This window comes from Bombus impatiens, unplaced genomic scaffold, assembly GCF_000188095.3.
Source record: "Bombus impatiens unplaced genomic scaffold, BIMP_2.2 scf_0136, whole genome shotgun sequence".
Classification (NCBI taxonomy): Eukaryota; Metazoa; Arthropoda; class Insecta; order Hymenoptera; family Apidae; genus Bombus; species Bombus impatiens.
Genome location: NT_176555.1, coordinates 2,394,528 through 2,409,176, shown reverse-complemented (window position 1 = coordinate 2,409,176; position 14,649 = coordinate 2,394,528). Strand labels below are relative to the sequence as shown.

Sequence of the window (14,649 nt, the reverse complement as noted above, 5' to 3'; positions counted from 1 at the left end):
TTCTTTCTGTTAAACGGCTATTCTTTTCACCGGATATTTTCTTATTTGTCAAATATTCACCGTGTTCTTGTGAAGAAGGAATCTAAGGAATGAACGAGAAAGAAATGTCCTATTTAAAGATATTTGGAGAAATTATTTCTGGATATACGTACATAGTTTGTGTGTTATACAATTATAAACTCTGCGGTTTCTTCTGAAACCACGACAAATTTGCCCGAGGATCTATCGTACCGATACAATTATTCTTCCGAACCAAAGACACATCTTCATTCCAGAGCGATCTGAATGGTCCCAACAGCAATACCGTCTCATTAAAACCCATTCCGCGTATCCAATCTACCACACCGCAAGAAGTACCCCGTGCATTCCACCCTCTCGTTACGTGGACCAGCTGGTCACGATAAATTCGCCGCTTAAATCGGCCGACGAGTCAACGAGAGTCGTGCACGAATCTACGCTGGCTGCCAGAGGCTAAAGCCGAGGGTAAACAAGAAATGGAGCCATTTAAATGGGACGTCTATCGCGTTTTTGCATTCTTCTCCCTTGCGTCTTTCTATTCCATTACGTAAATTACACCACGTCGATTCCGCCGCGTAATTCCTATATTCAATCTTCGAAGGATGCATCTAATTTTCCTGATTCTCGTCACCCTCTTATTTCACCCTCTGGGAATCAACCATCGGTGGATTGTTTATGGCCGATAATTTGTAAATTTCTCTGAATATCTAGTGGTTACGTCATGAATTATGATAATGGAAGGAAGTTGAGTGTATGTTACAAGCCTGGCGTGGTGAAGTGGCTTGAAAACTCTGCTTCGTGTTGAGATTGGTCTATAATATACATATAAAGAACGATTATTATAGATATTGGTATGTAGATTGGAAAATAAACTATCGTTGGAGCGTAACAGCCTCGTTGCTCTATTATTTGACAATCAAAATTTATGCTGGTCTCCATTCGAGGGTCTTTAAAACCGTTTGCCTTCGTCTCAGCCCCATTACGGTTCCAACGATGTCGTTCCGATATTCCACAGACAGCCTCCATTACGACATTCCGATCGACGAAACGGAGGAGGCACGCACGAAATTCATTCATTCGTCGGGAACCATCAGACTCGGCTGTTGAGTTCATTAGAAGCCTGACCCAATCGAAGGGAAACCCCTTGGAATCTTGGATATGTTTCACGCGCCTCTTATTACGACTTATTCCGGACACTACATTGCTGGTGGAAATCGATGGAGTGAATGGGGGAGGCAAGGAAGAGGGTGAACGTGTTAATGGCCCGGCTGGGAAAGCGATCGGTCGATGTGTGCTATTTCGAAGATCGCGTGAATAGCGTAGGCTCGTGTTACCTTTGGAAAGGGTAGAGTAAAGGCTTCGACTCGATTTTGTCTAGGGTAGAATAGATTGACAGGTGGTTATTCTCTTCATAAATTGTTCGAAGATTTGGATCTGCACTAGAAATTTTGGAGAAATATTTCGTAAGAATTTTTAATGCACTGTTTTTAAGACAGAAACATAAGAGAAGCATTATAAGATAATTTTAGTATGAAATAAAATTTATAGTTAAGTACATTGTGAATAATTCTAAAGTGTAGGGACCATACAGAGAATTTATGATTGTCTGACAAACAATAAGTTACCAGAAGCTTATGAAGGTAACTTTCCACGATTGATTTCCGCGATTTGACAATTACGGCTCGACGAAATTCTATTTCTTGAAGGGTACAAGAAGGCTATATCATTGTGGATCGATCGATCGAACAGCGGACAAACAACGGAACATCCCGACGAGATAGTCGGAACGGCGAGCGTGCAAAGCGTAAACGCAATTACGTATCCGGCGCTCGTTAATCAGGAAAAAATGTACGAGTTTAATTTCATATCGCGATCGACATCGGCCGAGGCTGCATCCTGCCGGTTAACGACATAATCTCGTTAAATAACGACGTGATTCGGCTGTGAATTCGACTCGAATTGGAGAGCCAGCGAGTACTGCTGATTACGGACCTACTCCCAAGCATTCTAATAACATTGGTGCTCTCCCTGTGGATGTAACTCACCCTGGCAACCCTCATCCCACCCGATGTACCCTCTGTCTCCTCTATTTCTTGCTGCCTGTCTCACGTTCTCGCTGCAACGCTACCAACACACAGGTGTCGTTGACTCAAAGCAGCCGTTTCATGCTTTAAGCTTCGCTCACATCGAACGAAATTTTGCACACGATCGTGTGCTGAAGCTCTGATAAACAGTAAACAACTTAATTGAGTACGAATCGTAGAAACTGCAGTAGTGGATTCGCCCAACAATTGTATGAGAGTTGGATACCTAGTAGTTCGATGATGAGCTGGGGAATATGAAAAGTTTCATGAAATACCTGATTATGTTTAAGAAAGTTATTGATAAAATAAGGCAGAATATATTATATAGAGGATTAAATTAGGCTTAAATCCTGCTTTCGATCCTCGAATCAAGAAATAGTTCCAAGAAATGAAGAAAAATTCGTTCTCCCCTTTTTGTCAATTCTATGCTCAGAGACTTTATGCTTTTCTTTATGTATTATCCTAAAATAAAATAAAATTTGTGTCAGTAAAATATTGTATAATTAAGTCACACTGAATATCAAATTTATTTACTATGAAAATCTTCAAATCCTTTTGACAAGTAACCAAGGCGAATCACTCATTCCTCGAGTAAAACTTTCTTGAATCTAATCCTATTTTTTTACATCACGTATAAAATTATTCAATACAGTCCTCAATAATCATTCTACAACGAAAATTATCATTATTAGGACTTCGTTCCAAATAGCAGATAATCATACGATCAATGGTCTTATTGTAAATTGTATTCGCAGAAACATTGCAAAATAGCTTTAAGCATATGTACACATATACATACATTGTAACAGTCTTATCAGAGAACGTGCGAATTTGCGCCGCCCAAGTCTTCGCGGTAATGCCCCTGTTATCGGAGCTTCTCGATATTTTAAATTAGTATTTCGCATTACTTTATCTAAATACATTTATTAATCGATACATCAACTTGTTATAGTTCTAAAATGTTTGGAATAATTGTTTATCGTGGTCGATTACGTACACTCAATAGGTTGCGAAGCTGATAAATAACTGCGAGAGGAGGAGTTTACGAAACAGATGGTAGCCTATCCACGAATATCGCAATATCACGACAGGACTTCAGTGGAAACGCTATGTTACCTTTGTTCGCTTACTTTTATAATTGAATCGTACAAAAGCCAAATCGATTAACTTTCAATGGTTTAATTTCTGAAAATGTGAGCGCTGATTGTATATTCTAGTACTAAAATGTAGAAAATGGCTAAATTGCAAAATAATCGCCCGCTTTATAGGAAATCGTTTGCTTTATGATGTCGAATCATATTTACGGTATTGATAATGGTATGCATTCAATAAACAGATTTTAATTGCAACATAGTCGGATTTGAACCTCGATTTTAGTTTCCACGTTTCACAGACTAAGGACCATCAGGCAGAAATGACAGACATACATATATAATGTAACGTTACAATAGTTTGGATGTTATGTAGTTACGACATGATAGGTAGTTAGGAAAATTAATAGGGAACAGTTAACGATCATTTAAGTGAATGCTTTACCCAAGAATAATTATCTAACAGTAATTAGATAAAGGGGACAAATTTTATAGAAGTAACTCTTACTGTTAGAAGTGATGAAAAAAGAATTACTTGTGTGAATTCTACCGTTTTGGTTATTGCAGACAGACAATTGTGTTGAGGTTATTCGACGTGTAAACAGAGAAAGCTCGTGGATAAATTGCAAGGCAGAAAATATATTTAAATAGAAGTGTAATTATAAGTAAGAATATAATTTGAGCTGGTCCAGATCCGTACGCTAGCTGCGTTACCCAATAACTGAAAACCCCGAAGCCAACGTTGCCTGTCTACTGTTTATGGCCTGTCTTCGTCGCAGTCTTTTGTCTACACGCTGTCGATGGCTTCAGTGCTTGAGAAAACTAAAAAGACCAGATATAGAGTTTTCTTAGAAGTGGTAACCACTTCAACAAATTGTAACAGCTAGATCCTAATACTTAACAACACAGTTAAAGAAAAGAACACACGAAACATGAAATATTTCAAAACCGCAAATGTCAATATACAAGACTTGGACGAAGCAATATGCACAAGTCCTTAGAGGGTTGATTCTATACTTTGAAATTTCATTGCTTATCCCGGGAACGATTGCCGTCGCAATAATACGTACTACGTACCTTCAGCTTCGGTAAACGGTGCCACTCGAGCGGCACGCAAACGGAAAGAAGAGAAAAAAAACCGTGTGGCAGAGAAAGGACGCAGTCACCCCTTGTTTCCGCTCCGTCGACCCTCCAATCTTGGAAGAGGCAGAAAATAGAAACACAGAAACTAGAAACAAGAGCGCGAGACGGATGAACGAAACGAACGAAGCCGGTACGAAAGAAAGAAAAGAAAAAAGAAAAGGGAGAAAGAAGGCAGGCAGACTTTCATACGGGACGAACGATACCTTCTCGCGTCGGAAAATAAAATGAGCCGTTGAACGAAGTGGTCAGAACGACGACGAGCAGAGACGCCAGAGCGAGAACAGCCAACTATGTTTCCTCTATCGTCCTCCTAGAAACTTCTCCACGGCCGATTTCCTCCGGTCTCCACCTTTTCCCCACTATATCCAGGCTGGATGGGATGAATTGCGCTTTTAGCACTTGACTTTTAAACCCGGTAAGCGGATCAAGTCCCGCTATATAGCTACTTTTAAATGTCGTCTCTTGCCCGACGATTTCACCGGCGACGACAACCACGCAGAGCCGTCGACGTCGACGACGTCTAACGGCGACGACGAGATGACACTGGTTGCAGGCGTCGCGGCAAACGGCGCGACGTCTCACGGATTAACTCGTTCGAGGGTTACGAGGCCGCGATTATGTGCCACCTGCCACGATTGCGGACGCTCTGGCATTAGTCTGTAATTATACGTGGCTCTGCGTGAAACAGGTAGCATTATGCCGTCGTAAATGGGAGACGGAATATGTAGTTCTCACCGGCTAATTGGACCCGGTTATTGCTGCTTAAGACGAGCCACATGGACTAGTGCTTTCTGAATTATTTTCAACCACCGCGCGAACCGTGATTTTGCCCCGTTCACACACAAAGAAATTTTACGACGTTTTATGCGATTATTGAGTAAAAGAAGGAATGTTTGAAATGGAACGAATAGGGAAAATTTCGTTGCATGATGTTGCTTACGTTATTTGATTAGGAGTATAATTTCGAAAATTTAATATACTAGTTTCTAGAATCAATTACTTTTCTTACTTCTTATTCCGCATCTTTATCGCAATAAAGATTTTATCCCAAAAATGCTGATTTTTAAAATTAAACTTTGATTTAAAAAATGATCAAAATTTCTTGAAATGAGTAACAATCTCATTCTTTCCTTTCCCAGTTATCAGAAACAAAGGAACAATTACTTAACGCTGTTTAGAAATCCTTGATGCAATTCTATTTAATTGCTAGGAAAATCGATACCTGTAATAAATTCCACGAAAACACTTGAAGTGTTTCGAGTGGAATGATAGAATTTCACGTGAACAATAAAAATCATACTAAATAATAACATTGGACAACAAACCTTGAGGATAAGTATCGATAATTGAGAAGTGCGACTTACGTACGTATACCTGATGTTGGCTGCGTGCGTCGATTGATTGGAACAAAGGGTGGGAGGTTAAGTTGGTGTAACGAAAAATATTACGCGTCGAAAGAGTTTCGAAAAGAATATCGTTTCAGCATTTTCTACGTAACCACCGATTATTACCGTTAATCGCTACCACTATCGTCCAAGATACCCTTTAAATTTTTCTACACACCACAGTGTGGGACGATAACGCGTGATAACGTCCCACCATGTTAGCCGGGCGTTCTGTCCTGTTGAAAATTCGACGCACGTCGGTCGACGGCATCTCGAAAGCGACGAAAGAACACCATCGTCCTGTGTGGCCGGTCCACACGGGTGAGATTTAATAATGTAGAGTAGCGGGCTAGACGCTAGGTACACACCGAGATTGGTACACACCGCTTTCGGGCGTCTTCAATATCTGAGCAGCTCAAGAACCGCATTGTCTAGGGCGACGGCCCAACCCTGTGCTTTATGATTCTCTCTCTCTCTCTCTCTCACTCTCTCTCTCTCTCTCTGTGTCTCTCTTCTTCTTCTTCCTTGTCTTGCTCTATCCCTGGCCGACGATGACGACGATGACGAGCATTATGCGCCGGATAATGGTCCAACGGGTAGCTATTCACTCGCCCACGGTGCACGTGCAAAGAAACCGTACTTGACAAACATCCCCTACCAAAGCCTGATTGAATTATACCTCCCCGGCTACCAACCAGCTCCGCCTTTCGAGTAGGACAGATAGAGAGACGGATGTTAGGACGAGGATCAAGAATTATGCACCGATGTTCTGATCGTGTGAATATTTGTTTTCGAAAATACGCGGTTCCGTCCTTTCGATCGAGGATTCTCAATTGAAATGTAAATATCAATGAGGAAACTTGAAAGATCCACCAAGTTTTTTCATTTCAGTAAGCGTGAGTTGCGTAATCTCTCGTTCTCCTTGTCAGTGGAGCGTGTTTTCGCCAACTTTTTAGATGGACAGCTAATTTCTGCGCGTGGACGGAGAGGAAGATATCGAAGAACGTGGATGGAAGAGGGTGAGAAAGGCCAGGCGAGGAACGCGCGCGCGTTCCCCACGTCGTCGTCGACGTTCGTGCACCCAGGAGACGATCTCTCGGTCGAGAAAGCGTCGACGAGAGGAGTCCTATTCCAATTCCAGCGAGTTAATTGGAATTGTTTGCCGCAGACACCGCGAGCCGCTTGCCTTAGCACAGCCCCGAGCCCTGTATCTCCCCCCGTCATCCGTACACCCTTCGACCTCGTCCTCGTCGAACTCACACCGGTATGTTTCGTTCATACGACTAAGCGACGTCTTCAACGGAATTAATTCCTTCCGCGACGGCGTGACTTAAATTTCCACCCCGAGAAATGAAGCGCTGACCGCTTTGAGAATACGGTACTGGGCATGTGTTTAGGGATGAATACCGATCGATGAATACCGATCGAACATCTTTAGGAACCAAGTTCTGATACGATATGGATGAGTTTTGAATAGTTACGTAAACGAAGGTGCACGTGCGTATCTTCAATTAAGGGTGCGAAATATTATGAAAATACTAAGAGTATATTTGCATTACAGTTGCCTTTATGAAAAATTGTTTAGTTCGTCTAAGATTCCTTTCGTTGATGTACCTTTACCGAAGCATACGGTTGATTCACGCGACAAAATAGAAGCGAAACTGCAATTTTGGACAAACTTTAATTTTATGCAATTCGGTAATAGTTCTATACAGGAAGATTACGTGCTTAATAAAAATCGGGTGGGCGAGTGGTCTCGCCGAAGCTGGAAAGTAGCTATCATACGTCAATGAATATTTTCTATGTGCAAACATTTTTACATTTCGCTTAATAAAGCTCCCAAAGCAGGTCACAAAGGTAGAGGAAATTTGTCAGCTAATGTATTCTCCTTTGATTTAGTAAAATAAGCTGGTACTTCATACAGTTTCGTTTATCATGAAACCAAGATATTTTTCTAATTGTTTGACTATCAATATGAAACTCGCACTCAGGTGTCACGTCACATGTCATCAAAACATTTCCACGAATCGATGTTTTTATAATTACTACGATTCCGAACATGACACAGAGATATGAAACTAGAGTAATTTGCAAGGAGAATACGAGATAACGCAGTTCACAAGTATATCTTCAAATTGATAAATCTTATCGAAATAACATTATCATCTCCACAACTTGTATATAAAATACGATGGGATACAACTTGGCAGTAGTTTACATCGAAACGCGACTAAAAAAAGTCAAAGGAGAAGAAAAGCATCGAAAGTAAGTACCGATACAAATTTCTTTGAATTAGACGGCTGCCAAGCATGCATCATTTTATTGATCAATAAGCTATTTGCAAAAATTGTTGCTTTTCACAGACATGAAGTATAGAATTTTCCTCTTTGCCTTGAAGGCTATGATACACTGGATGCTCACCAACTGAAGTTTTAACAAATTCGTTATGAGACTAGCTACATCGTCTTGCAAATATTTTATTCATCGGAATGCGCATCCACTGTAACCATACCCTATTAAAGCAGTCTAAACTTCTTCCTTTAAACATAAGCGGTCATCAACAAAAATAAAGAACTAATTTTTTTACAGATGAAAGTTATTGTAGCACTCTTGGTTGCCCTGGTTTCGGCCAGTCCTCTGAATGCTACCCAACTCCCAGCCACGGGTTCGGGCGCTCTAGCAAGGGAGCTCCAGCCTTTCCTCGACATAATCCCGATTGGAAAGATTCTCGAAATATCGAAAGCCTACCTGGCTCAGGATAGAGAATTCCAAATAGCCGTTGAGTTATTCAAGTCCAGCGAATCGAAACAATGGGTACAAGAGATCGAACAGAACTTTGCATTCAAAAACATGCTGGACTATATACAGAACAGCGGTTTGGATATAAAATTGCTGGTGAACCGCTTCAACAAAGCTCTTGGTATCCCATCTGTGATTTCTAGGATAAAAACCTTCTTCGCTCCTTATATCATGATCACCGGTGGAATCGAAGGTTACGTCTACGATATCGGTAGTCTTATTTCGATAGATAAGTTTGAGCAACTGTACGAAGAGAAAATAGCGAACTCCAAGGTATTCAAGGATTTCGTGCACGAAATGACCTCCGCCGAACACTTATCCTTGTACGTGTCCATTTTCTCGAATAAGCACTACCAAAATTTGGAACAACAGGCCGCAAACATCGGCATCAATAGAAACTATTTCCAAGTTTCCGCTCCTTTAATACTTATACTTTCCACTGTAATTTAAAGTTGAAAGTATTAGGTTTTAGGAATTCAATTCGACAATGCTTATTGTTCATTTGTTTCGTAAGAAATAAAATATAATTATGGTGCATTGAAATATTTGTTTAATCTTTCTTTAATCTACATCCTTGTTACCACTACACTATTAAGTAGTCCAATTTTTACATAAGAAAAAAATTTTATTAAAAAATTTTGTCAACTACATATTTATACCAATAGAAAGGAACATTTAATAAGACCGATAATTCTTTTACTGATAAGAATGTAAAACATTATCGAGAAAACCTCGCAATGAGTAATATACAGCTCCACGAGTGAGCATTTTTTGCGCAATTGTATGCAAAAAGAAATGTTACCATCAAGGAATATCAAGAAATTGTGTACAAACATTTTTCTTATCTACTATGAGGTGGCAATTCGAATGTTGTTGACAAAATACTATTAAGCGGAAGCTCCCCCTTAAAAAATTATCTGTAATCTTACAATCATATAATTATACTTATGCTCCCCCCCCCCCCTCTCTCTCTCTCTTTTTATTATGTTCCTGTGTTAATATATGCCTGTTGATTCACTCGTTCGTAATTAAACAAGTTGAAGAACATTACAAAAAATTTTAGGAATATATCGTATTCTATTGCTATCGAACATGTTTGCGGATATTTTGCAAATTCTAAGATAGATTTTACAATACCAAAACCAAATGTGTAAGAGTAAGAAATTTGGAATTTGTCACGTTGACATTTCATTGCAATTTATTTCTCAGTAATGATTATTAACTATTTATGACAATCTTTAGGCGATCAATATCTACATAAATTTATTTAGCAGCTTGATCGCGAGCGTTACTCGTATTTACATCGCCGCGCCGCACCGTATGGCGCCCATTCCTTCCAAAATGGCATGACTTTTTCCACCCATAGAAATGGAACATTGACCGTAATGAATTTTATATCTTTTCTCGTAAGAAAGAGGCAGACTTTGCACAGTTACATGAACCATCAACGTCATATGTTATACCTTGAACATTCGTGCAATTGAAAGTGTCCTTTAAAATTTCTAGTGTGAAATATTATGAGAATATTAATGGTACTTTTGTATCATAGTTCTTGTTATAAAAAATTGTTTAATTCATCTAAGATCTCTTTCGAGTAGTATTTGACGTGGCTTCTTCAATGCTTCTAGTGGATTCACGCGGCGAAACAGTAACGAAACAATGGAAATTGTAATCTATGCCTTAATTCATATTCGATTAAAGTTGTGTGAAGGATGTTTTCGCGCTTATGTTCGGGAAGGGGAAAGGTCTCGATGAAGCTATGAAAGTAGCCACCATATGTCGATAGATAAATATATCCTATGTGGTGTTATGTTTGTATACCTTTTTTTATGAAGCTCCCAAAGCAGGCTAAAGAAGTCGAAGAAACTTTGTCTTGATAGAATAAGCTCGTACATTATACAGATTCCTTTATCAAGAATCCTTCTTTCGAATTGATCGATAATCTGTGTGATTACCATTGTGAAACTAGCATGCAGGTGACATAAAAAGTTTATCAAAACATTTCTAGGAATCGATACATGTTCTTACAGTTAACACGATACAATGGATAACGAAGGAAAGATATAGCACTGAAATAAGTTATATGCCAATAGAATATGAGATGACGCATTTTACAGGGGTATCTAGAAATCTATTAATCTTATCAAACTACAATTATCGCTTGCTTCACCTGTATATAAAATGCACCAGGACACGACCTGCTGTTACAACAGGTCGAGGAGAAAACTACAAACGATTAAAGCAAGTCAAAAGAGAAGAGAAGTATCAAAGGTAGGTACCTACCCATACAATTTCATTAAATTAAACGTGTGCTAAACATGTACCATTTTCATTGGTGACCAATCTATACGAACAAATTTTGTATTTTTACATACGAAACATAATCTTTCTTGCTTATTCTATTGAATTTCCCGTCATTTTTTTCGATACTTGATTAGTCAGAACGCGCATCATCTATAACCATAACGTAAGAAAGCATTCTATTTGTGCTGCGGATAAAATAGGAGTAGAGTTAATTACAAACACAATATAATCAATCACAGATCAATATAAACTTTTTCCTCTCAACCCATGTGTACGTGTATCAACGATATTCAGAGATTTCGTTTCTTCGCAGATGAAAGCCATCGCAGCTCTCTTGGTCGTCCTGGTCGCGGCCAGTCCTCTGAATGCCTTCAAAGTCCCAGCCACGGGTTCGGGCGAGCTCGCCAGGGATCTCCAGCAGTTCGTGGACATAACCCCGAACGATGAAATTCTCGCAGTATCGAAAGCCTATCTGGCCCAGGACAAACAATTCCAAATAGCTATAAAGTTGGTCAGGAGCAGTGAATCGAAACTATGGGTACAGGATGTCGAAAAGGCACCGGAATTCAAAATGCTGCTGGACTTTATACAGAAATGTGGTTTTGATATAAAATTGGTGACAAACAACTTCAACAAAGCCCTTGGTATCCCACCTCTGCACTCTAGGATACAAGCTTATTCGACCCCTTACCGCAATATCACCGGTGGAATCCAAGGCTACATCTACGATATCGGTAGACTTATTTCGATGGATAAATTTGCGCAGATCTACGAAGACAGGATAGCGAACTCCAAGGTATTCAGGGATTTCGTGCACGAAGTGATCTCCGCCAAATACGTACCTTTCTACCTATCCATTTTCTCGAATAAGCACTTCCAAAATTTGGAAAAACAGGCGGAAAACGCTGGCATCGATAGAAACTATTTCTTCGTTTTAGCTCCCTCACTACTTGTAATTTCCACTGTAATTTAAAGTTGAAAGTATTAGGTTTTAAGAACTCAGTTCCATAATGCTTATTGTTCATTTATCTCTTAAAGAATAAAGTATAATTATATTGCATTGAAATATCGCCTTCTTTATCTACATCCTTGTTACCACTACACTATTAAGTAGTCCAATTTTTACATAAGAAAAAATTTTATTAAAACATTGTTGGTAACCACATGCGTATACCAATATAAAGTAACATTTAACAAGACAGATAATACTTTTTGGAAATGTAAGAAATGTAAAACATTATCGAGGAAATCTCGTTATGAGTAATATACAGTTGCGGAGTAAACATTTTTTGCACAATTGTATCAGAAAATAGATGTTACCGCAGAATATCGAGGAATTGTATACAAACATATCTCTTATCTACTATGAAGTAGCAATTCGAGTGTTGTTGACGAGATTATTATCAACCGGGAGGGTGGGCTTCTTATATACCTATTGCTCCCTCTTTCTATCATGCATTTCTACCGTGTTAATACAAAACACCCGCTTGATCCGCTTGTAATTAAACAAGTTGTGTAACATCTAGACATTTTTTTGCAGAAGAAACGCATTCCTTTCCTACCATAGATGTTTGTGAATGAATGGCGCGAGGTCTCGATGGAGTTGGGAAAATAGCCATCATACGTCAATAAACATTTCCTATGTGAACGTTTTTGTGTCACTCTTAACGAAGCTCCCAAAGGAGGTTATGGAGGTCAAGGAAACGTCTTCTTGGAACTGATATAACAAGCTGGTACAATATATAGCTTCATACCAATATATAGCTTCATACCAATATACAGCTGTATACCACAAACCTAAAATTATTTTCGATCTGTTCCATGACGTAACAGTCATGTGGAATTGACACGTTGGTGTCACAGGTAACATCGCACGTCTTCGAAACATTTTCACAAATCGACAAGTTCATAACATTAATACTACTTAATTGGAAATTGCATAGTTATATGAAGCTAGGCTAAGTCATTTGCAATCGGAGTACGATATAACGTATTTTACAAGTACACAATGAAATCGATTAAGCTTATCGAAATGCATTTACGATCTGCCCTATTCGTACGTAAAATGCAACGGGACACAACCTGGAGGTAGTTCACATCAAGAGGCGAAATATGATTAACTAAAAGAAGTCAAAGAAGAAGAGAAAATTGTTGACTTTTACATACATGAAGCATTTTTAATCCTGATTCCGTTAAATTTTGTACATCGATCCTCTATCCGATTTGTCACAGAACAGTACCTTAGACTATGATACATTGGATACTCACGAACTAGAATTTTATGATGAGAGTAGCTACATCATTTTTCAGATACTTTATAGTTCACAACGTGCATTCATTATACCCATAGCGTAATAAAGCAGTAGAATTCCTTCCTCAAAACATAAACGTGTATCAGTCATATTCAACGAATTCATTTTTTGCAGATGACAGACATCATAGCGTTCTTGGTTGTTCTGATTGCGATCAATTCTCTGAACGCCCTCCAAGTCCCATTCACGGGTTTGAATCTCGCCAGGGAGCTCCAGTAATTTGTCGACTTGATCTCGATCGAGGAGCTCCTCGAAATATCGAAAGCATACCTGGCCCAGGACGAACATTTCCAAACAGCCATGAAGTTGATGAACAGCAACGAGTCGAAACAATGTGTACAAAACTTGGAACAAGCGCCTGAATTCAAGGTGCTGCTGAACTATACGCAGGGCAATGGTTTTGATGTAAACTTGGTGGTGAACAATTTCAACAAAGCCCTTAGTATCCGACCTCTGACCTCTAGGATAACAGCTTACTTGATTCCTTACAAGGTCACTGGTGGAATCAATGGCTACATGGAGGATGCCGCTCCCTTATTCCGATGGATGACCTGTCGCGTCTCTACGAAGACAAAATTGAGCACGCCAAAGTGTTTAGAGACTTGGTGTATGAAGTGGTCTTGAACAAGTACTTAACATTCTACATGTCCATTATCTCGAACAAGAACTTCCTGGAAGTGGCACAACAGGTCGTAGACGTTGGTTTCAACATGGATAGAACAATTTTCCAAGCCTTGTCCCCATTTTTACTTATAATTTCCATTGCAGTTTAAAGTTTTACATATTAAAAAAGCATGCATATTTGATATTTCAATGGTATTTATTGCAGCTTCCCGGAATAAGGAATAAAATATATTATGATGAATTAAAATATCATCTTCTTCATGTTATGTCCCTTTTATCTTTACACTACACAAAAGGTTCGATTTTTATAGAAGAAAAAACTTTGTTAAGAAGTTATTAGAAAATCTGCGATAATCTGCATTTACTCAAAAATTGTAAAATTTCGAAAAGGTAGTGTTTTTAGAGAATAATTTTAGAAATATGTTTATATGTTTAGGGATAATTTTAGGAAAGCGTGAAACATTATCATCAAAATCTTGCAAATAATATAGTATAGGAATGCATATGCAATTCCAGGTATGAACACTTTATCCGTAATTATGGATACGTGAAAAAATAGCACAAAATGACAAGGCAGTACGTGTATTGTAGTGTACGCAAGCATTTTTCTTATGTATTACGAAGCACCAACTCGAGTGACGATAACGAGATATTATCAAAAGGAAGGAGCCCCTTTACCGATTATTCGCTATCTTTCAGCTGTCAAGCTCATCTACTGCCCCCTCTCATTCGGCCATATCTTTTTATTGTAGTAAAATGCAGAGCACGTGTCTTATCCACTTATAATTGACCAAGTACACATTTAAATGATATAATCATATGAATAACATTTGAACGTTCTTTTGAAAATTCTGTTTCTGTCGCAATTGTGCATATGTGCGGATATTTT

The 14,649-nt window shown here is 38.9% G+C and overlaps 2 protein-coding genes and 1 pseudogene across 2 annotated transcripts; all 3 read left to right on the top strand.

Moving 5' to 3' along the window:
• Positions 1–7,897: 7,897 nt before the first annotated feature.
• Positions 7,898–9,057, top strand: LOC100745247 (protein G12). Its single transcript, XM_024365489.2, is given in 3 exon segments — positions 7,898–7,949; positions 7,952–7,986; positions 8,311–9,057. Coding segments are annotated over 3 exon segments (732 nt in total). The 5' UTR covers positions 7,898–7,912; the 3' UTR covers positions 8,971–9,057.
• A 1,623-nt stretch (positions 9,058–10,680) lies between these two features.
• Positions 10,681–11,890, top strand: LOC112211993. Its single transcript, XM_024365488.2, has 2 exons — positions 10,681–10,791; positions 11,138–11,890. Exons 1-2 carry the CDS (start codon positions 10,702–10,704, stop codon positions 11,795–11,797), a joined length of 750 nt encoding a protein of 249 aa, XP_024221256.1. The 5' UTR covers positions 10,681–10,701; the 3' UTR covers positions 11,798–11,890.
• Positions 11,891–12,812: 922 nt separating this feature from the next.
• On the top strand, positions 12,813–14,623 carry LOC112212242 (annotated as a pseudogene).
• Positions 14,624–14,649: the final 26 nt, after the last annotated feature.

Excerpts from the sequence above, each read along its gene's own strand:
- LOC112211993 (XM_024365488.2), top strand. The coding sequence starts at position 10,702 with ATGCACCAGGACACGACCTGCTGTTACAACAGGTCGAGGAGAAAACTA. Across the intron at positions 10,792-11,137 it reads AGAGAAGAGAAGTATCAAAG|ATGAAAGCCATCGCAGCTCT; the intron begins GTAGGTACCTAC and ends GTTTCTTCGCAG.